Consider the following 21626-nt stretch of genomic DNA (forward strand, 5'->3'; position numbering starts at 1 on the left):
CATTACCCTTAGGAATTGAACCCACACCCAGGTGCGGGGGAGAGGTTGAGAAAGAGAATCCTTCGCATTACTCTTAGGAATTGAACCCACACCCAGGTGCGGGGGAGAGGTTGGTGTGAATGTTCATTGTAAACCAGCTGCGTATCCAACTGAGTTAACCGACCCCTACACAAAAACTAAATTTGTTGAAATAAGTTTACTGTCTGATTGTTCCCACATGTAGAAAATTGTAAGTTTGTGCAGGGAGATGAGACAGCTGCAGTAATGCAACATGAGATGCTGAACCGAATATTTGGTTTGCTCAAGAAAAGAAATTACAAGTCCCTGTTTTACACGTAGACAGTGCCCCTTTGTAAAGGAATTGCTCGGTTTGCAGATTTGCAACTCAACAAATCTAATGTTGATGTTGCTTTTGTACACCTCCTGTGCAGCTGTAACTGTATGCCTCACTCTGGTCAATCACCCTAAGCACTGTATGTCCTCATTATGATCTGTCTGTACTGCACGCAAAACACAACTTTTTACTCTACTGAGGTGCACGTGACAACATTAAATAAAAACATTTTTGAATGAAGTGCGCAGTCCTGTTCTAAGATTTGTTTTTTACGGTGAGAGGGATCGAAGGGTATGAGGAGAACGTGGTACTGAGTTGGGTGATCAGCCATGAGCATGTTGAATGACAGAATAGGCTTGAAGGGCTGAAAGGCCTACTATTGTTTCTATTTTGTATGTTTCTCTGATGGCCTAAGCAGTCAAATTGTTCAAGAAGTGAGCGTGGTTGTATTTGGGGAAGTTAAACTCCATTATGATCATCATTCTTCTGAGGCTTTACTTGCCATTAGTGCTGTTCATCAGGATAAAAGTCACTTGATCAGCAGCTGTTTGATTTCTGCCCTGGTCCAGTTAATTGCTGCAAAGATAAAGCAGTTCTATTGGTGGTACGTGTATGGAATGAGCTGCCAGAGGAAGTAGTGGAGGCTCTTACGATTGCAACATTTAAAAGGTATCTGGATGGGTATATGAAAGGAACGGTTTAGAGGGATATGGGCCGGGTGCTGGCAGGTGGGATTAGATTGGGTTGAGATATCTGGTCGGCATGGACAAGTTGGACTGAAGGGTCTGTTTCCTTGCTGTACATCTCTATGACTCTATAAATGAGCACCTACAGTACACAGTGGTGCCTACAGATAACACATGTTTCAGTCATTTAGAAATGGGTTTCTAAGAGCTGGATGTTCCCAGAGCTGCTTGTTGAGTATAAATGTACACGAGTTGGAAGATGAAACTACTGTCACAGTGTATTTATTCCTTCCTATTCCTCCTATATGTCGAGGTACCATGGAGTGTTTTCCATGGGTGTGAGGGAGTTGCCTCACATTGGTCTGGTGTCTTTCCCAGAAGCTGGTACAAAATTGGGATTAGCAAAATCCCGACAGAAGGCTGTCCTTTTTAATATTGATAGTCCTTTGGGATTTGGGAGTTGCTAGAGGTGACTGCCCACCTCTAATTGCCTCTGTCTTTACAATGTGTGCTCTGGTGCTCCTGGTGCTCCTGGATCAGGAGTTCCAGGATTTTGATTCACGGCCAACCGAGGTGGAGCGATGTGCATCTAAGTGAGGACAGTGTGGGTGACGTCCCCATACCTCCTGTGTCGTTTGGGTGGTGGAGGTGATGGTTTTGGGAGGTACTACCAAAGAAATTTCGACAACATCCATTTGTCCCCATCATATGACTGGACATGGCAGGGGTCTCATTAATAGGGTTGACAACAATGTTTCCTAACCTTGAAACCAACGCTCCACCACTCAAGATGTTTATTTTGTTTGTCCACAGGATCTGAGTTTTGCTGGTGAGGCCAGCATTTATTGTCTATTGCTACACAACCCAGTGGCTAACTGGGCCATTTCAAATTGCATTGAACGTGGTGGTGGGGAGTGTGGGGAGGTCACGGAATAAGACACACCTGGTCAGGATTTCATTTCCTAAAAGAAATTACAACATTCCAGTAATTTCACGGTCACTATTACTGACATTAGTTTTATTTTTCTTATTTGTTTAATTCATTCACTTTAAATTTCCAAGCTGTCCTGGTGGAAATTGAACTCATGCCTGAAGCCAATTGGTCCAGGATCTGGATTATCACCCTACAGGACTGGCATAGCAGGTATAGGGTTCACATTTTTTGCCCTTACAAAATCCACAAAAGCTGATTCCTGATGCGCTGCACACCTCACTGTCCATCTGTGGAAGTATGCCCCATTCATTTCAACATTTTGTCTCCACCTCTTCTTGGCATGGACCTGAAACCACATCGTTCAATATCTGATGGCTTTGCAATTCCAAATGTTCATTCCATCAAAGCACTGAGCCTGTCATTAAAGTTCTCCTAGGCTTAGCTTTTGTCAGATGTTTGATCATTGCAATTTTACCAACCTTTTTGAATGTGCACACTTTCTGAATGAGGTATTCACCACTGGAATAGGTCAGAGAAATTGCTGCTTGGAGCACGATGTCTTTAGGAAACTGTGATACGTGTAAATACTTAAATGTGCTGATCCTTCTATCAGTCTATATCTGAGTAGTCTTACCTATGCGTAATCAATTATGTCTTTTGAATGACTTAATGGATACACACAATGGGTTCTTACAATTAGTCTGTTGTTCATTTTTTTCAAGGGATGTGGCTCTTGCTGACAAGGCCAGCATTTGTTGCCCATCCCAAAATGACCTTGAACTGAACATGTTCCCAGAACCTCCCAGACCATGGTGGTAAGGTGGCTCAGTGGTTAGCATTGCTGCCTCACACTGCCAGCGACCTGGGTTCGATTCCAGCCTCAGGCGACTGTCTGTATGGTGTTTGCACATTCTCCCCATGTCTATATGGGTTTCTTCTGGGTGTTATGGTTTTTTCCCACAGTCCAAAGATGTGCAGCTTAGATGGTTTGGCCATGCTAAATTGCCCATAGTATCCAGGTATCTATAGGCTAGGTGGATTAGCCATGGGAAATGCAGGATAGGGAATGTAGATCTGGATGAGATGCTCTTAAGAGGGTTAGTATGGATTCAATGGGCCAAATGACCTGCTTCCACACTGTAGGGTTTCAATGATTTCAGAAAGCAGTTAAGAATCAATCACAATACTATGTGGTTCTGGAGTCATATGTAGGCCATACCAGGTAAGGATGACACATTTCCCTCCCTAAAGAACATTAGTGGTTTTGACAACGGTCAATGATAGTTGTCATGGTCACCACAAGCATTACTAAACTCTGCACTATCAACATTCCGAATTAGACTAGTCATATTAAAAAAGACTGCAGAAGGATCCTTACACAACATCTTCCATACCTGTGAACATTGCCATTTAGAAAGACAAAGGCAGCAAATACATAGGAACATCACCACCTGCAAGTTCCACTCCAAGCCACTTGCTATCCTGCCTTGGACACTTTGGTCAAAATCTCTGGAACTTCCTTCTTCCCTAACTCTGTTGTGGATGTTCTTACACCACAAGAAGGTGCGACTCAAGAAGGCAGTATAACACCACTTTCTCTGCTGACCCAGACAGTGATGTCCACATCCCATGTATGAATGAGAATACAAGATACATTGTGAGACTATGTCCAGGTTGATGATGGACATTTTTAGTACAAAGCAATAAATTGTATAAAATCTTTATGCACTTGGTCCCAGCAAAATGTGAAGGATTTCGGAAGGGTACCTTCTACCATTTGGAAGTAGGAAACTTGCCCAGTGAACTCCCTCGTTCAAGGGTTTAATCCTTTATACTAGTTGTTGGCCACTCAGTTGTTTGTATCTTTTTTATATTTTCTATAGATTCCCTGGGTCTAGCATGAGATGACAGATCTCAAACCACTTCCGCCATTCAATTCAATCATGGCTAATCTGTATCACAACTCCATCTATAACCTTAAAATCCTGTCCTGGCAAAAGCCCCACACAACACAGTTCTGAAAGTTTCAACTGACTTAACCTTGGCAACTATTTAGGAGCAAGTACTAGATTTCTCTTTGAAGGAAGAAATACGTCTTAATATTTCTTCTCATTTTAAGGCGACCCCATCAAATCCTTCAATCAGCTTAAAACTTGAATTCAACTACCTCCTAATCTTCAAAACGAAACTGCAGTTTGAAAGGCAGTAATAGCAGTACGCTTGCAGAGACAATGCACTGATAACATGATCCACTGCTCACTGTGAGGATGTGACATTGTTCAGATTTAGTGATTACCAAATAATGACACCAGTGCTCACAGAGACATTACCTAAGTGTTTACATGGCATGGTGGACAGCTCCTGCAGAATGCTAACTCTAAAACACTAATTAAACAGTCTTGTTGTAAGCAAAAAGGGATTCATTAAGTCATCTTAAATTGTTGCTCTGCCATCATAACTGAGGGGTGAAATTACTGTCCTTGATCTCATGTGCATTGTTCTGGTAATCTTCCCAACATGAGACAGTCTCTTATCCTGTTGTATTGTCTACAACACTTTACTGGATAAACAGTAACAGATTGGTCATTTAACTTCTGGCTTGCAATAAGTTGACCACTGCGGATACAAATTATTTATGTTTTTTTCACAAATGCATGGCTTATTAATAGTGAGTTCTGCTAACACCTTCTGTTGCATGTAGCCAGTTGCTTGTCAGAATGAAGCAAAATAATTGCATGAAATACTAACAAAGTTTTTGTCCCTGTTTTCCTTTCCGCCTTCACACCCCCACCCCTGTCCCTGGAACTCTTGCCTGTCTGCTTGTTTGCCTGGCTTGCTAGGTGGTAAGTTTTGCTTTAATAACGCTCTTTGCTTTCTTTATATCAGAGGTTGATTAGCATAGCCACTGCTCCTCTGCCTCGCTGCAACCGTTGGTAATGAAGTGAGCACTGTGTCAGTATTCCCAGCTCCCGACTATTTTGTCTCATGCAGCCTATAACAACGCCAAAAGAAACTTGCCCGCATTCAGTGACCACACCAAAGGATATAAGCTGATTCTGTAAAGGCCTAACCAGGCCTTTCTACTCAGCAAAATAACTAATGAAGCAAGTTTAATTTGTTACCTAAGCCCACTGCAGGAAACCTGTCAGGAGCTGGTGGTGCTATATCAATGAGATATAAGGCTGGAGGTTCTATTTAACACTACAGTTAAGATTTAGAATTAGATTACTTCCAGTGTGGAAACAGGCCCTTCGGCCCAACAAGTCCACACCGACCCGCCACCCACCCATACCCCTACATTTACCTCTTATCTAACACCGCGGGCAATTTAGCATGGCCAATTCACCTGACCCGCACATTTTTGGACTGTGGAAGGAAACCGGAGCACCCAGAGGAAACCCGCGCAGACACTGGGAGAATGTGCAAACTCCACACAGTCAGTCGCCTGAGGCGGGAATTGAACCCGGGTCTCTGGTGCTGTGAGGCAGCAGTGCTAACCACTGTGCCACCGTGCCGCCCAAGACTTGGGTTGCGACTTGGGTATCGGGTTTGCATCTGAATCTGAAATTAAGCTTAAACTGTAAATGCTGGCATGTTCGAGATTTAGATTGCACCAACAAAATCGATCTCCTCTCCTCTTTTAATACGGGGGGATAAAAAGGAGAGTCCTTCACTTACACTGATCCAGCTTCCTCAGATCCAGCTGTCAGAGTGAACAGAACCTCTGACACCCCTTTTCTTTATATTTTCCCCAGCACCCATGTTGTGTGTGCGTTGGTGCGGGACACAGTGAAAGACGCAAGGTATACAAATCTTTATTCAATTTCCACCACCAGGAAGAAAGAAAACACCCGAGTGGCCAGTGACAAGCAGTGCCCTTCTTGGGGGGCAATGCTGTGTGGTCAAACAGTGAAGGGGAGAGCAGGGATGAAATCAAAATAGAGTTGGAGGGGGAAATAATACACTACCCCCCCTAAGATTTATGTTGCATTCTGTCTCAGATGAGATCAAGGAAGGATTGGAAAAGACCCATTGTTCAATCCCGCAAACTTTGTGCCACTTGAATCTTGGGAGAGGCACAGTTCCAAATTAATCAATTTGGCCGTAGAAACTAATTAAAAAGATCGTTGCCTCTCTGGTAATAGCATGTAGTAGCTGCCTTTTGAATGGACTGAATCCACCCATTCAAAAACAGGTCCCCCTCTCACTAGTACATATAATACAATATCATAAGTCAACGCAGAGAGCATGCACCTCATGCCTCTGTGTTGCCAAAGGAGGTTGGGTCGTTTGAAGTCTTGCGGAAGTTTCCAAATGTTTGCATAATTGTGGCATCACTGAAATCCTGGCCACACCAATGCAGCAGTGTGGCACTTGCATCAATGTGCATTTTTTAACAATTGTTATTTTTAATATAGCAGTGTCTATTCCTGATGAAGGGCTTTTGCCCAAAACATTGATTTTCCTGCTCCTCGGATGCTGCCTGACCTGCTGTGTTTTTTTCAGCACCACTCTGATCTAAACTCTGTTGCATCAGTTCATTGGAAAGTTCACACCTTACGTTTCTGACCAATGTTAATGCTTCAGGCTCAATGAAAGCAAATGCCAGATCACAACTATAATAATAAAAACTGAAAGTGCTGGAGAACTCAGCAGGTCTGTGGGGGGAGAGATCGTGCTGCATCTCAGTATTTTGTTTTTATTTTAGTGTCTCATCACCATTACCCAGCATTCCAGCAGGGTGGGTGTCCAGATAGCCTTGAATCTCAAAACTGTAAGTTATTTCTTGAGATCGTCATTGCTGGATTGTTCATAAAATTAAACATCAATTTCACTAATTTGAATTGTGGGGGTCTTCTTTTGTTTTGAAGAGAGCCTGCACTTTGGTCAGTTTTTCACATGCACAGGTATCAAAATTGAATTGTTTTGTAGATGACTGAAACCAAAAGGATATTTCCATTTTGTTTCAAAACTGTGGCCTTCTGGTGAGACATATCTGCTGTTGCACTCCACTCCCACTGTTGGTCCTAGCACACTCAGACAGTCTTCATGGTGCCTGTGAGTTATTTTTGTTTGACTGCAATGCATTTGGCCTCATGATAATGTTACAACAATTTGCTACTTTTCATAAGGTGAAGAATATTGATTTTGTGACGAGTTAGAATACTGATTCTATGATCAAGGACACAGGGTCTGAACGAGTTCCAAGTTATCACTCCTTTTCTTTCACTAGAGAGCTATCCATGAATGTGACCTTTCAGAATAGTTTCTGAGGCAATTTCTTTGCTGTTTTTAATTGTGCAGCTAGTGTCATCTTGTCAGATCTTTGATGTTGGTTGCATACACATTAACATCTGATGAAATATTTTTTCTGCATTGCAGAACATTGGGAAGAAGATGACCTGTCAAGACTTCATTAACAATCTGGATGGTTTAAATGGAGGGAAGGACTTTCCGAAAGACCTGCTGAAGGTACGAGATACAGATCTGTTCACATTGCTTGGTTCAAATGGGCAGAAGCAACCCATCTCTTCCTAATCTTAGACGAAAATGACTGGGAATCTGTGATATATCTGGTGTTCTCTTTATGCTTTTTAAGTTGTCTTCTAATCAACGTCTTCAAAGATGTTATGACACACCTCTGAAAAATTTGGATTTGAATCCAGACCTCCTGACTCAGAGGTAGGGACACTCTCACTGCAGCTCAAAAAGCCCCCACTTCATCATTTTTAAAAAAGCTCCTCTTTATGTTTTTACTGATGATGTGGAGATGCAGGTGTTGAACTCAGGTTGGAGCGCAGATCCTTTGATAGGTTCACTTGATGAAGGAGCAACGCTATACAGGCTTTTGATTTCAAATAAACCAGTTGGAGTATCACCTGGTGTCGTGTGACTTCTGACTTTGTTTTTACTCGGGTGCTGACATTGCTCGTACCTATGATTTTAGTTGTTGTGTCTAAGTCTGACAACTATCTGTTTGGGCATTTGTCAGTGTGATGTGCTACAGTATTCTTGAGTCTGTCTATGACATACTGATGAAACTCCTTCTGAATATTTGTATCCTTCCACTTATTGAGGAATTTTCCTTTCCATCATCACCTTTCCTGCATGCTCCTTATTTCAGGAATATAAACTGATCAAGCAATTCCCTCCAGCCCTTTCCTATCACTCGGTACTCATTCATGACTTACAATATTGTTTTGGAGTTGATGAGGGTTGGGTTTCTGCTTTGTCCTGACCAACTCCCCAACTTGCGTCCTCAATGAAAACAAACTTATTCAAACCTCTGCTGCCTGTATCTTAATTTGCTCCAAGTTGCGTACACTCATCATCCCTGTCCTCACGGTTGGCTACATCTCAACTTAAAAAGCAATGTTTTCAAGTTCTTTCCTATCTCTAAAATCTCTTCCATTCTCACCACTTTGACAGCAGCATCAAGACTGGCCTCACTCACATCCCTGTGTATAACTGCTTCACCTCCAGACTTCTCCTCAGCTTCTGCACTGCTCAATCTTCCTCTTAGATATTCTTCAACATCTTTCATCTCTCCTAATGCAACTGTTACAGCTGTGTCAGATTTTATTTTCTAATGTTCCCGTGTTCGTGCCTTGGGATGTTTTTACTACCCAAGGGTGTTTTTACGCAAATTATTTTTGTCCTACTTTCTGCTTTCCATTTGGATAAAAGAACACAGCAAAGGACCCATTCCTTGCAGATAGTGAAGACATTTATCGTGCTGCTTAACCTAATGGATTGCGAGAGAAGAGCAAGAGACAGGTTCAAGTAAGATTGTGAAGAGGAAGGAACTCTCTACCCCCATGAAATAGTAGGCATGTGACATACAGTAGGCAGAAGGGAGTACTGCAGATGCTGGAGATTAGAATCAAGATTAGAGTGGTGCTGGAAAAGTACAGCAGGTCAGGCAGCATCTGGGGAACAGGAAAATCGACATTTCGGGCAAAAGCCCTTCATCAGGAATTTGAAATACAGTCCCGAGGAATTAATGGATATGTCAGCGAACAAGGTGAATAATTGGTCAGTAAGGGAACTGAACCTGCAGATGTCTGAGATGACTGCACACTATCGGACATGATGTATATACGAGGATGTTACGGCTATAGAAACACAGAGACATTGAATAAACATATTTGTAGGAAAGAACCAATCCATGTGAGACTAAGGAGGAGGACACTTTGATTGTGAGACTGCTAGTAAAGCTGGACAAATTGGTCAGATTGAACTTAGCATCAAAGGCAGACAATGGAGAGAATGTGCAAGCAAGCTGGGCGTGACAGTTTCTGAATACTTCTGTACCCCAGAGCTTTGGGGATCATCCACATTTGACTCTCATTGTCATCCCAAGTTCATTTAAGTTTGAAAGTCCATTAAATATCAAAATTTGGTCTGGGGATACTGGTAACTGTTAACTTTTTGTTTGCACTGACAGAGATGCTATAAACAGCATAATGCCCAGGCCCAATGACTACTTGGCAGCTTTGAGTTTCAATATAGCAGCGAGACCTAAGCACAGAAACAATATACACCTTGTGAAACTCTGTGCTCAGCAAGGTGAGTAATACCAGTTGCTGGGGGAAGCAAAATCTTATTCCACTCTGAATGCATTGAGTGTGGCATAAACAACATCTGCTCTTGGGGCCTTTATCCCTCCATCTTGCCTCATCCCCATTATTAAGTATACAGAATGTGGCATGTGCATTCCCCTCACAAGCCATAATGATCTTAATAGATAAGAAACACTTTGACCGGGGGCTGTTGTTAGTGACTTTGAGATGGGTATGGGTTTGCTGGTCATGGTCTGTGTGTTGTGTGTGGAGATAACTACACACAGCATTGCCTCTCTTAAAATGTTACAATGTAAGATTTTAATGCACTGCACCATTATGATATTTTATTTGTAAAACTTATTTTCTTGTCTTGATTTCAGTCAAGTTTTCCAGATTTCCCCATTAATTGGAGATTCAGTGAGGCCCCTTGCATCTGATGTCCTGGCCTAAAATGATTACATGTGTCCCATGTTTTGCCCCCAATAAAGATGGTGGCCAAGCGTAGTCCCTGATGCATATTGCCCCCTTTAAAGACGGTAGCCTAGCATAGTCCCTGCCATATATTGCCACCAATAAAGATGGTGACCAAGCAGCACTGCTGCATATTGCCTCTGTAAAGATGATGCCAGAAGTACTTTGTTGCGATGGGATGGTGTAATGGAGATACTCCAATCCAATGCCACCTTGTGACTGATGACAAAACCGTCTAAGTCAGGAAGGTTGGTCAGCCTGATGCCAATGATGACTATGGTTTCTGTAAAAATAAACTGTTAGAAGCCTGATTATTGGCCGTCGATTTCTGAAACTTGTGCCTACTAACTTAGATGTTGAAATGAAATCATTGCATGTTTTGAAGGACATTTTAATATGAGTAGTTTAGATTGCATGACAGAAATTCTAAAATACCTTACTGAGACTGCACAGTCTATCCTAGTAGCTATTCTGTTACCATAGATGTGTGGGAAGCTGTCCCATCTGTGGAATGTGATTAATTACCTGCAGGTTTGGTCCAAAGGCCTTGACTATTCCAAGCAGCTTGTTCCACGTAGCGTATCATGATTGGAACCCTTTTACTGCGCTATAGCCTACTGCTGCTGCCTTAAGTTCACCATCTATTACCAGTACTGATCCTGTATACCTCAAACTGTAGCTGAGGAAGAGCCTTCATTTTAGGCTGGGGGAAAATCCTATCAGGTTTGTTCCTGGTGAAGGGCTTTTGCCCGAAGCGGCGATTTTCCTGCTCCTAGGAAGCTGCCTGACTTGCTGTGCATTTCCAGCGCCACTCTAACCTAGATTCTGATCTCCAACATCTGCAGACCTCCCTTTCACAGAGGACCCTATCATTGTCTACAATGCATAAAACACTAGAAGACTCTTGCCAAAATTATCCAAGACGAATGTTTGTTTTTGTTGTTAACGCAATCCCTGTAGAGACCATTAATTTTTAAAAAGATTTGCATTCAGACTAACCAATTTAAAGAAACTGCATGACAAGGTTTCAAGTTTTAAGACTTTGACTGTAACTAACAAACCAAACTAAAAGCAACATTGACTAAATGTTACTTAGCAGACAATTAATTTGCTAAGCCAGTGAAAAGCTATTACTTATTAGTTTTTTAACCAATGCCCCATCTGGACATGACATTCTCCACAGGATTCCTGTCTTTATGGATTGCAGGATAAAGTTATTCCCAGCTTTCAGTGGGCTTGCTGCTTTCTGATTTGTTGTGTTATAATTTAACTGTTGAAAACCATTTCCTTCAATCTTCTGAGAGATCCTAAACCAGTCTTGAGCAACAGGTTCACCCCAGTGATCTTTTTGCCCAATTATATTTTGGCATTCTTACATTCCTGCTGGATTCCCTGCTTTTGACGAGAGGAGAAGCTGCCATCAGTATTCTCCTTGGTAGTTAACCGAGAGCATTCTTCCTGCTGTTTACAGCTAATGCTGTCTACTTCGGTCACATTGGTAAGGACATTTGCAACTGCCATTATTTCCAGCTTTTAAACCCGTGTTTCAACAATGCACAATCTTGGCCCCTGTGCCATGGTAGATTAGATTAGATTCCCCTCTAATTTGGAAACCGGCCCTTCGGCCCTACTAGTCCACACCGACCCTCCATTGAGTAATCCACCCAGACCATTTCACTCTGACTAAAGCATCTAACACTTGGGGCAATTTATCACCTGACCTGCACATCTTTGGACTGTGGGAGGAAACCAGAGCACCAGGAGGAAACCCACGCAGATGCGGGGAGAATGTGTAAATACCCGCAGACAGTTGCTTGAGGCTGGAATCGAACTGGGGTCCCTGGCGCTGTGAGGCAGCAGTGCTAACCGCTGAGCTACCGTGCTACCCCACCACTGAGCCGCCCCCATGGTACAAAACCAGAGGGGGATTGCTCTCAGACAGAACTTGTAGCAGCTCACAAGCTTTTCATTTATTCCATTTCACCTTCAAGAGGCGGTTTAAGACATAGCCATCTTACAGACGCTGCATTTGTAACATTATACACTGTTACATAAATGTTTACAGCTCAGAAAGCAGTCCTTCAGTCCAACTAGTCCACGCACAAGCTTCCTCCCATCTGTTCTCCTCTGTATGACCAGCTTGCTTCTCTATTCCCTTCTCGCTCATCTTTAGCTTTCCTTTTGTTTCATATATACCCATCGTCTCAGCCACTCCCTGTGGTAGCGAGTAACACATTCTCATCATAATGGTAAAGATATTTCTGTGAAGTCTAGTTGAGCGAACCTGTCAGCCCTTGTTCTCAGAACTGAGTCTGCTGGGAACAGTCGTTCGATCAGTTGCACTGTGTAATTCCATAAGTGGTACACCAGAAAAATGGAGGCAATTTTATGGCAGGCAGTTTCAGACAAATTAATAAAGGACTCTGTGTTTTCATTTCAGTTGAAGATCAGTCTCACCCTGCTCACAGGGAGAGGTGGACTGAGCTTTGCTGAGTATTGGTTTACAGGTAAACCCACATCACCTTCAAAGTTCAGAGCTGCTTTTCTTTCACATTGGGATGTCAAGTACCTATTGGACACACACCGCTGTCATGTTCCTGTCACTTTCTCTGATCATTAAATACACCACAGAACACAAACGACAGCTTGCCTGCAATCTGCCCTTTAAATTAGTTTGTCATTACCTTTGATGTTCTTCGCAATGCTGTTTGCCTGTAGAGATTTGTGAAGAGTTTTCCTGCTCTACTGTCCAAGCTCATATGTTGAATCCAAAATAACCCAGAAAAATCCACTTGGTCTGGGCAAAGTTTTCATAAGATGGGTAAAAGTTCTCTACAGTGTACCTCTTGCTGCGGTCATTACCAACAGGGTACGATCAAGCAATTTTAATATTTCTAGGGGCAGCCGGCAGGGCTGTCCCCTTTCACCATTACTTTTTGTGTTGGTGATTGAACCGTTGGCAGAGGCCATTCGTGGGGAACTCAATATATCAGCTCCAGAAGTGGGGTCAAAATAACATAAGATCTCGCTGTATGCAGATAATGTTCTAATTTTCTTGACAAATCCAGCAGTCTCAGTGCCTTGCCTGATATAATGCATTCACGTGTTTAGCGCTTTTTCAGGGTATAAGATTAATTTTGCTAAATCAGAGGCTATGCCTATGGGTGGTCTTAGGAAAGATTCCCATTTAGGTGGTCACAGGGGGTTTTGTGTATTTGGGCATATTCATTACTCCAGTTTTGGATTGGCTGTTCAAAGCCAATTTTACTCAATTATTTGAAAAAATTAAACAAGATCTCCAAAGATAGGAGGCACTTCCAGTCTCATGGTTGGGTTGGATAGCGCTTATTAAGATGAATATTCTCCCTCGTTTGCTATACCCTATACAGATGCTCCCCCTGATTTTCAATAAACAAACACTCAGGAGACTGAACGGCTGGTTCAGCTCCTTTATCTATCACCGTAAACGGTCCCTCATTAAATTAGCCAAACTGCAGTTGCCTCACAGATTGGGGGGGAGTAGACCTTCGCACATTAAAAATTACCAATTAAGCTCGCTTTTGACTTATGTAAGCGATTGGGTTTGTGGGGACCCTCTTTCAATATGGCTAGATATCGAAGCCTCCCCTTACCAGTTTGCTGTTTTTGGACAAGGTGAGGACAATTAGGGAATATTGCCATAACCCAATAGACATTAACCCTTGTTGAAATACCTGGACACAGATTTATCTGCCACACTACCAAGGGCTTTTATACAGCCGTAACAATTGTGTTTCATGAGTCCAATATCCAGGGAAGAGGAACTGTGAATGTATGAGTGTTTTGTTTGGCTGGGCTGAGTTATTACTATTTATTTGTTTGTTGTTAGTTATTTATTTAGTTAGTTAAATAGCTAGTTTAGATTTTTAAAAAAATTTATACTATATATGTTTATACATTTGTACAGGAGGGTGGGTTGGGGAATTTTTTTATTATTTGGGTTTAGTTTTGTACTATTTTTGTACTGTTTTGAATTGCATTATTTTGTATTTGTTGTAATATTTAAAAATCTATTTTTTCTTAATAAAAATATATTATATAAAAAAAATCCACTTGGCAGAAGCTTAACATTTGGATCGTTGATCCTCTATTCAAGACTTTGCGTCCTGTAAAGTCTCTTGATTCAGAGTATCCCGTCAGTGTGGAAATAGGCCCTTCGGCCCAACTAGTCCACACTGACCCTCTGAAGAGCAACCCACCCAAATCCATTCCCCTACCCTTTCACCCTACATTTACTCCAACTGATGCACTAACGGGCGTTTAGCATGGCCAATTCACCTAACCTGTGCATTTTTGGACTGTGGGAGGAAACCGGAGCACCTGGAGGAAACCCACACAGACACAGGGAGAATGTGCAAATTCGACACACATCCAGTTGCCCGAGGCTGGGATCAAATCCAGGTCCCTCACTGAGCCACTGTGCTGCCCCATTTTTGGAACTCTGTTGAAGCATGTAAGTGGGGTAGGCACAAGGTTCTCTGCCCTGTAGAGCTGACTATCAACATCGTAACAGATTCCATGGTGTCATCTCTGAAAAAGCGGATGCTTTGAATGGTCACACAGTCGGATTTGAGATCTCACATTTTGGCAGAAAGTCACAACTACGGAAATTATGAATATCCGAGATGGAAGAAGACTGTTTGGCCACTCCCCATTTGCAGGAATAACCGCAACCTTGGGCTTTTTAGATAGCACCCTTTTAGTGTCACAGAACATCGCAAGTGTACTGACAAAAATGACCAGAAAGCCCACGGAAAGATTTGTTGGGGACAACTGACCAAAACTCAGGTAAAGTATTAGGTTTTAAGGAGCAGCTTTACAAAAGGAGAGAAAGGTTTCCAGGAAATTTCGGAATGAGGGCTTGAGACGTAGGAGTGAGAGAAATCGGGTCTGCACGAGTGCCCCATACCTTGGATGTTTTACAATTGTAATGATAGGAAATAGAAAGGCCACATCTCATCTCACTGTGATGGGCTCCAGTATGATCTTATCTTCATTATGCCAATTCTGTTTACAATGTCCACCTTGAAAAATGATCTGTTTGAGGTAGCTGATCTTCTCCATACCAACTAGACAGTGGAGGATCTTCAAAGAGAAAGGGTGTGATTTTTTTGAGGTTTTTTTTTAATTGTTGGAGAAATGGCTTGGCTGATCTGGGGAGCTTAAAAAGGGTGAAGCGCAGAGTTTAGATTCAGGCCAGTGCACAGAGCTAGCCCTGGAAAGCCTGCAGTAAGCAGGATCTCTGGCTTTCTTCATGTGACCCCTAGCACCGGGGCATGACCCCTACACCAGGAGGAGACCCCCAGATGGGGACAGGACCCCCACTGGGACACAACCCCAAACCTGGACGGGAACCCCGGATGGGGACGATCTCCCCGGCGCCCCCCCCCCCCCCCAGGACAACTCCCCCAGATGGGGATGGGACCCCTACACTGGGACAAGGCCCCCCGTTGGACGAGACCCTCACACCAGGTCATTGGATTACTGGGTCAGAAGCCTTCACCCAAGAAGACCACCCCTGGCTGCTGGAAGTCACCTGTTCGCCGGGCTGGGAGAAGCCTCTTGTTCCCCATCGGGCCCTCCTCCAAACGCTACCATCTACCCATCATCCATCCCTATCACCGCCACCTTCTCTCCTTCAGGTGCCCAGGCCTGGCTGTGGAGCTGAAGCTTCAGTGTGGTCCATGAGTGCAGGCCTGCAGAGTCAGCCTCGGGCCTAGTCCTCGCTCACCGGGAGACCCCGGGCTGGGCTGGAGCCGTGTCCCATTCGTCCTGGCATTGCTGTCGCTGGAGGCTTCATTCACTGTGACCTCTGGACGTACTTTATTTTGCAAGTAACGTGGTAGTGCATGTTGTGTTAGAGAAGTCTGAACTAACCAGGTACATTCAATCACTTCTTGATTCCCCTTTTTAATAAGAAATCACCAGGAAATGAGGACAGGCCGGTCTTTGTGTGCACGAATGCTGATGTCACTGCATGTGGATGGTGGTGACGGTCAGTAATGCATGTACAGATGAAGCCTGTTAGAGGCAGCTGACTATCTCTCTGCCTGTCTACACGTCCGTTAATGGTGTCTAGAGTAAACGCTCCCTATGGACAGCTGGGTCTGAAAGGGAAACGGAAGTTACTGGAGAAACTCAGCAGGTCTGCCAGCATCTGTGGAGAGAGAAAGCAGGATTCATGTTTGGGTCCAGTGACCCTTCTTCAGAACTCAAATCAAAACGGAGACTGCCAGACCTGCTGAGTTTCTCCAGCAACTTCTGTTCTTGTTTCAGGTCTCCGGCATCAGCAGTTCTTTGTTTTACTTGAGATCTGAAGGTGGTTGGTCTGCATTGTGTGGAGTCTAGAGTTAGAGTGGTGCTGGAAAAGCACAGCAGGTCAGGCAGCACCTGAGGAGTTCCTGATGAAGGGCTTTTACCCGAAACGTCGATTCTCCTGCTCCTCGGATGCTGCCTGACCTGCTGTGCTTTTCCAGCACCCCCTCTAATCTAGACTCTGATCTCCAGCATCTGCAGTCCTCACTTATGTCTCCATTGTGTGGAGTCAGTTACTTCTTTAGAGATGGGGGTCATGGAAATAACTCCATAAGTTAGGACTAAATCTTCTTTAAAGCTTCTAATGTGTACTCACTGGAAACTAAATGTATTTTATTTTAACCTTTGTGATTCAATTTGCTTGCTGTCATTGGTGGGAGATTTAATTACCGTCTGTGTCTCTTTTCTCACCCTTTGAACACGTACAATTTATAAGGTTTAAGGGAAAAGGCAATAAAAACTCATCAAACGCAATCGCTCATTTGACATTCGAGAAAATTGCAAACTAACGAGAATGAAGTGGCTTTTTAATCTTTTGTCAAGGACATTGAGTTGGCTGTCAGATGACAGGAGGCTTAGCCATTGGGTAAAAATATTTTTAGTTTAAGAGCTTAAAGGTCAAATTAAACTACAGTGTTGATGGCATACTTTCTCTTCTTTAATTTGCTGTCATTTTGTCACTATGATTAAAGGTTTATCTGGCTACATTGGAACATCACCCCCAGAGCACATGATAATTCAATAGCTATTTGAGCTACTTACCATTCAATAAAACTATTTAAAATATTGTACGGGGTGGGTGATGTCAAGGCGGAATTTACTCTCTCTGCTGTTCCCTATAGGTATATTGAATTACAAACCACCTTGATCTATATTAATCGATGTATTTTATCAGAGTTAGAGATTGCAAGTCAGTAGTGTGGCTGAATGTATGTTTCTTCAAGAATATTATAAAAGGAAGAAATGTGTGATTTATAGTAGACCTTCCACATCCTCCACATCTTGCAAAGTGCTTTAAAGCCAAGGACATTTTATCTGTATTCACTGTTAAAATGCAGCAACCAATTTCTGCTCAGCAAGTTCCCACAGTCACTAGTGTGGAAATGACTAGCTGATCTGTGTTTTTTTAGTGGTGTTCGTTATAGAATCTCTACAGGGTGGAATCAGGTCATTCAGCCCATCGGGTCCACTCCAACCCTCCAAAGAGCATTCCACCCAGACCCGCTGTAACCCTGGGTAATTCTCCCCTAACCTGCACGTCCCTGGACACTGTTCGCAATTTAGCGTGGCCAATCTACCTAACCTGCGCATCTTTGGACTGGGGGAGGAAACCGGAGCACCCACTGGAAAGTTATGAGGAGAATGTTAAAACTCCTGAGGTTGGAGTCGAATCCATGTCCCTGGCACTGTGAGGCAGCAGTACCAACTACCGTGCCGCCCGTTATGATGGATCTAACTAAAGTAGAAGATGTAGTTACTCTATCTGCACTGTTAAAGTCTGTTATTCTCATGGGGAGAGGGCTAAAAGGTTGGTGCCTAACAAGCAAGTACATTATCCAGGCATCCCAATCCAACCCTGTCACTGATCAAGAGACATTGTGGGACAATTACAGGCCTGAACAATAGAGAAAGCTCCCCACTTCTCTATAGTTATGGTGCTGGCTATTTCTATATCCACAAAGAGCAACTAGGCTTCAGTCTAACATCTGAAAAGCAGTGCTTCTGACAGTGCAGCTGTTTCCTCAATGTTGGGCCGAAGTTCCAGCCTTGCTTACTGAGCTCGGCTCAGTGGGTCCCAGTTGGAGAACTTTGATTCAGAGGCCAACTGAGCCAACAGTGAGTCTGTAGCTAAAATATCCATGAGCAGAGGTAAGGCCCTGTGTTAGAAGGATCTGCTGCAGCTCTTTTGGAGATTGGCTATTTCCAAACCTTTACTCAACCTTCAGCTCATCTTAATAATATTATCCTGGAGAGTTTCTCCTGGCTGATTCTTTTAAGTATTTAATGATTGAATTGAAGTATGCCCAAAGTGTAAGGTGGGACTGGGTTTCCACTCTTTTGGTCTAGCTACTATTTTCGGTCTGTAGAATGAGGAACTTTGCCTGTGATGACCCGAAGGGTCGTGGAAGGCACTCGCACGGCAATGGGGTGTTCCCCAGGCTTTTGTGTGAGAGCAGGAACTTGTGAAAGTCGATATTGTGGCAATATGGAGAAAGGAGAAATAACGACGCAATAGGCTGATGTGGGAGGACCATAGCAACAGGAGCAGGCCATTCAGCCCCTCGAGCCTGTACAATGAAATCGTGGCTAACCTACTTCCATTTAATTGCCTTTGGAGAGGAAATAGACTGTAAATCAGGAAGGAAATTGAAACTTGGACTGTCCAAAGAGTAGGTTGTTGCGGACTTGGGTCATAGTCTACTCTTTACGGTGAACTGAGTACAAAGTGAGGTCAGTTGACTTCAGCTGTACCTGTGAGCATCAATGATAGAATCGAGCATTGTCCATTATTCAACAGCAAGGCGTGTAAGAAGCAGAGCACCGGTTGCGTTCTCTCAACGGTGGGAAGGGCAACTTGTGAAGTTTCTGTTTCTTGCCCTCACTGTTGTGTATGAAGCTGAAGTAAATAGCAGCAACTTCCAGAGTCAGAATTGTATTTGATTATTTCGTGTCTGGAATGCTGCTTTCTTTTTGTGTGGATTTGTTGCAATGACATTTCCTGTTCACAAAACAAAATGTTACCTCTTGCCTGAAGTCTCCTGTGATGTTTAGCCATTGTTGTTGCATGCTGTAGCCACAGTTGATTCCTGGTGTGACAGATTCATGGTTCTAACTCTGTGAAGAGCTCTGTCAGAGGAATTTAAGAAACTGGAGCAAGAATACTTTAGCTCATGAGCTGATCTCCAATCTCTGCTTCACTTGCCATTTGAATCCCCATGTCCTTTAGAATAGAATTGTTGGTCAGTCCTAGCCTTGACTATGCTTAGTCACCACACCCAAGGAGACAAGATGTCTCCTTATCTCGATCCTAAATGTTAAAAGACAATGTCAAATTCCGAGGAGATCTGGATCACCCTCCTGTTTCCATTTTCCTAGGAAGTTTACAAATGAAGACGTGCTGAACTCTCGTGAAATTTCTCTCATTTCTGTGCATACCTGCAGTGGAAATTTTCAATGTTACCTTTCTCTTATCCTGTAATTACACAGTTTGGACAATGGGTGGCACTATTTCACTTGTGATTCCCCCTTTCCCCCCAAAATCAAATAAAATGCTTCAATGCTTTTGCAAAGCTTCTCATTTGAATGTTTTCATCTGTTACTTTTTCCCAATAATTGAATTTTCTAAAGTCTAAAATGATGGCTTTAACAATTTATGCCTATAACATAAAGTCATCAGTTTTGCAAGTAACAGAGGGTGGTGTGTGTATGGAATGAGCTGCCAGAGGAAGTGGTGGAGGCTGGTTGAATTACAGCATTTAAAAGGCATCAGGATGGGTATATGAATAGAAAGGATTTAGAGGGATATGGGCCAAATATTGGCAAATGGGACTAGATTAGATTAGGATATCTGGTTGGCATGGACGAGGTGGACCGACGGGTCTGTTTCAGTGCTGTACAGCTCTGAGAGTCTATAACATGATGACCTGTCCTTGTTAATGTTTTCCCTGGAAGATCATTGACTATCTTTGGCTTTGACTTGTCAGTTTTGCCCCAAGGTGTGATTCTTGCAAACTGATGTTGATCTAAAACATAGAGCGTTACAGCGCAGTACAGGCCCTTCTGCCCTCGATGTTGCACCAACCTGTGGAACCAATCTGAAGCCTATCTGTCCTACACTATTCTATTTTCATCCATATGCTGGTCCAATGGCCATTTAAATGCTCTTTAAGTTGGCGAGTCCACTACTGTTGCAGGCAGGGTGTTCCATGCCCCTACTAATCTCTGAGTAAAGAACTTATCTCTGACATCTGTCCTATACCTATCACCCCTCAATTTAAAGCTATGTCCCCTTGTGCTCGCCATCACCATCTGAGGAAAAAGGCTGCCCACCCAATGTAACCCTCTGATTATCTTATATGTCTCAATTAAGTCACCTCTCAACCTTCTTCTCTCTAATGAAGTTCAGTACCTAAAGCCTGAACGTTTACCTCATTACATTGTAACGCCAATACTTATCCATTCAGTCTGGTTCTGGTAAAATGCTTTTCTTTAGTTTCTATTATTTTGTGATATTGTGCTTTTTAATGATTTAAAAAACATTTAGTTAGCTGGTACAATACTCCTGATTGCTCAACACTGATAACATTTACTTTTTGTCCCTATATCCAGGCAATAAATACCTGCTTAAAGTTGACTCAGCTTGTTTTGCTTTAATGTAGTTAATTAAATTGTGGCAATATATTTGTTTAATGTGGCTTGTCATATTTACTGTTCTGTGGCTTGTCTGCTTTCAAGACTTGTCTCTGTTTCCCCCACTTTTACGCTCAGTCCTCCTGGTCTTTCTCCAGACCCTGTTCCTACCTTCTTCGGTATCCCTGGACATCACCACTCACCCACCGAATACAGTTACTGTTAATGCACTTTCCCTTTATCTGTTTCAGTTTCAGTTTCTGTTCTGGCTGCACTGTCTCCACACTGATGGTCTAGGCTCCACCTGGTGGCAGATGTTGCTCAGTGCAGGTCGTCCTACCGACAATGTCTAGCTTCTACCACTAGATGGAGTGTGGTCAATAAAACTTCATCAGGTGTCAGTTACTGTTATGGCATTGCTTCTATACTTAATTCTTTCTACAGATTATTTTATTTATGAATATAAGCATTTAGAACTTTGCACTATTTCAACTTAATCATGTTTTTTGATAATATTTCATATTTTCTGCTGAGAAAGGTCCTAAACAGAATGTTTATTTTATATTCAGTGACTTATTTTGTTTCGAAAGTTATTCCAGCGAGGAAAACATTGGTTATGGTACAATATTTCAGTGTTCTAACTCAAATCTCGAACATTTCTGAGCAGATATTGTCTGCAGGAACCTCACTCTGACTTTAACGTTCGTATCTATGAGAACTTAAAGCAAAAACAGTCCCAAATGTACTGGAGTAACTCAGCTGGTCTGGCAGTATCTGTAGAGGGAGAAAAACAGAGTTTATGTTTTGAGTGCAGCTATTTCATTTAAAGTTGCAGTTATCAGGAAGATAGCTGCAACTCTGCGTGAGGGTTTGCTGATTTATCTAAGAGACAAAATGTGTTGTTTTTTTCATGTTTGAGTTTCTTTTTTTAA

General features: G+C 42.8%; 1 protein-coding gene across 7 annotated transcripts in view; it reads left to right on the forward strand.

Annotated features, from left to right (window-relative positions):
- LOC132833450 (PH and SEC7 domain-containing protein 3-like) overlaps positions 1-21626 on the forward strand; it is a 439179-nt gene that overhangs the window by 306988 nt on the left and 110565 nt on the right. For all 7 annotated transcript variants that reach the window (XM_060851749.1, XM_060851748.1, XM_060851750.1 and 4 more), the window contains one exon: positions 7337-7426. In XM_060851749.1, coding sequence (XP_060707732.1) covers positions 7337-7426 — 90 coding nt within the window. The remainder of the gene's footprint in view (positions 1-7336; positions 7427-21626) is intronic.

Source organism: Hemiscyllium ocellatum, chromosome 36, assembly GCF_020745735.1.
Source record: "Hemiscyllium ocellatum isolate sHemOce1 chromosome 36, sHemOce1.pat.X.cur, whole genome shotgun sequence".
In the NCBI taxonomy this organism is placed as follows: Eukaryota; Metazoa; Chordata; class Chondrichthyes; order Orectolobiformes; family Hemiscylliidae; genus Hemiscyllium; species Hemiscyllium ocellatum.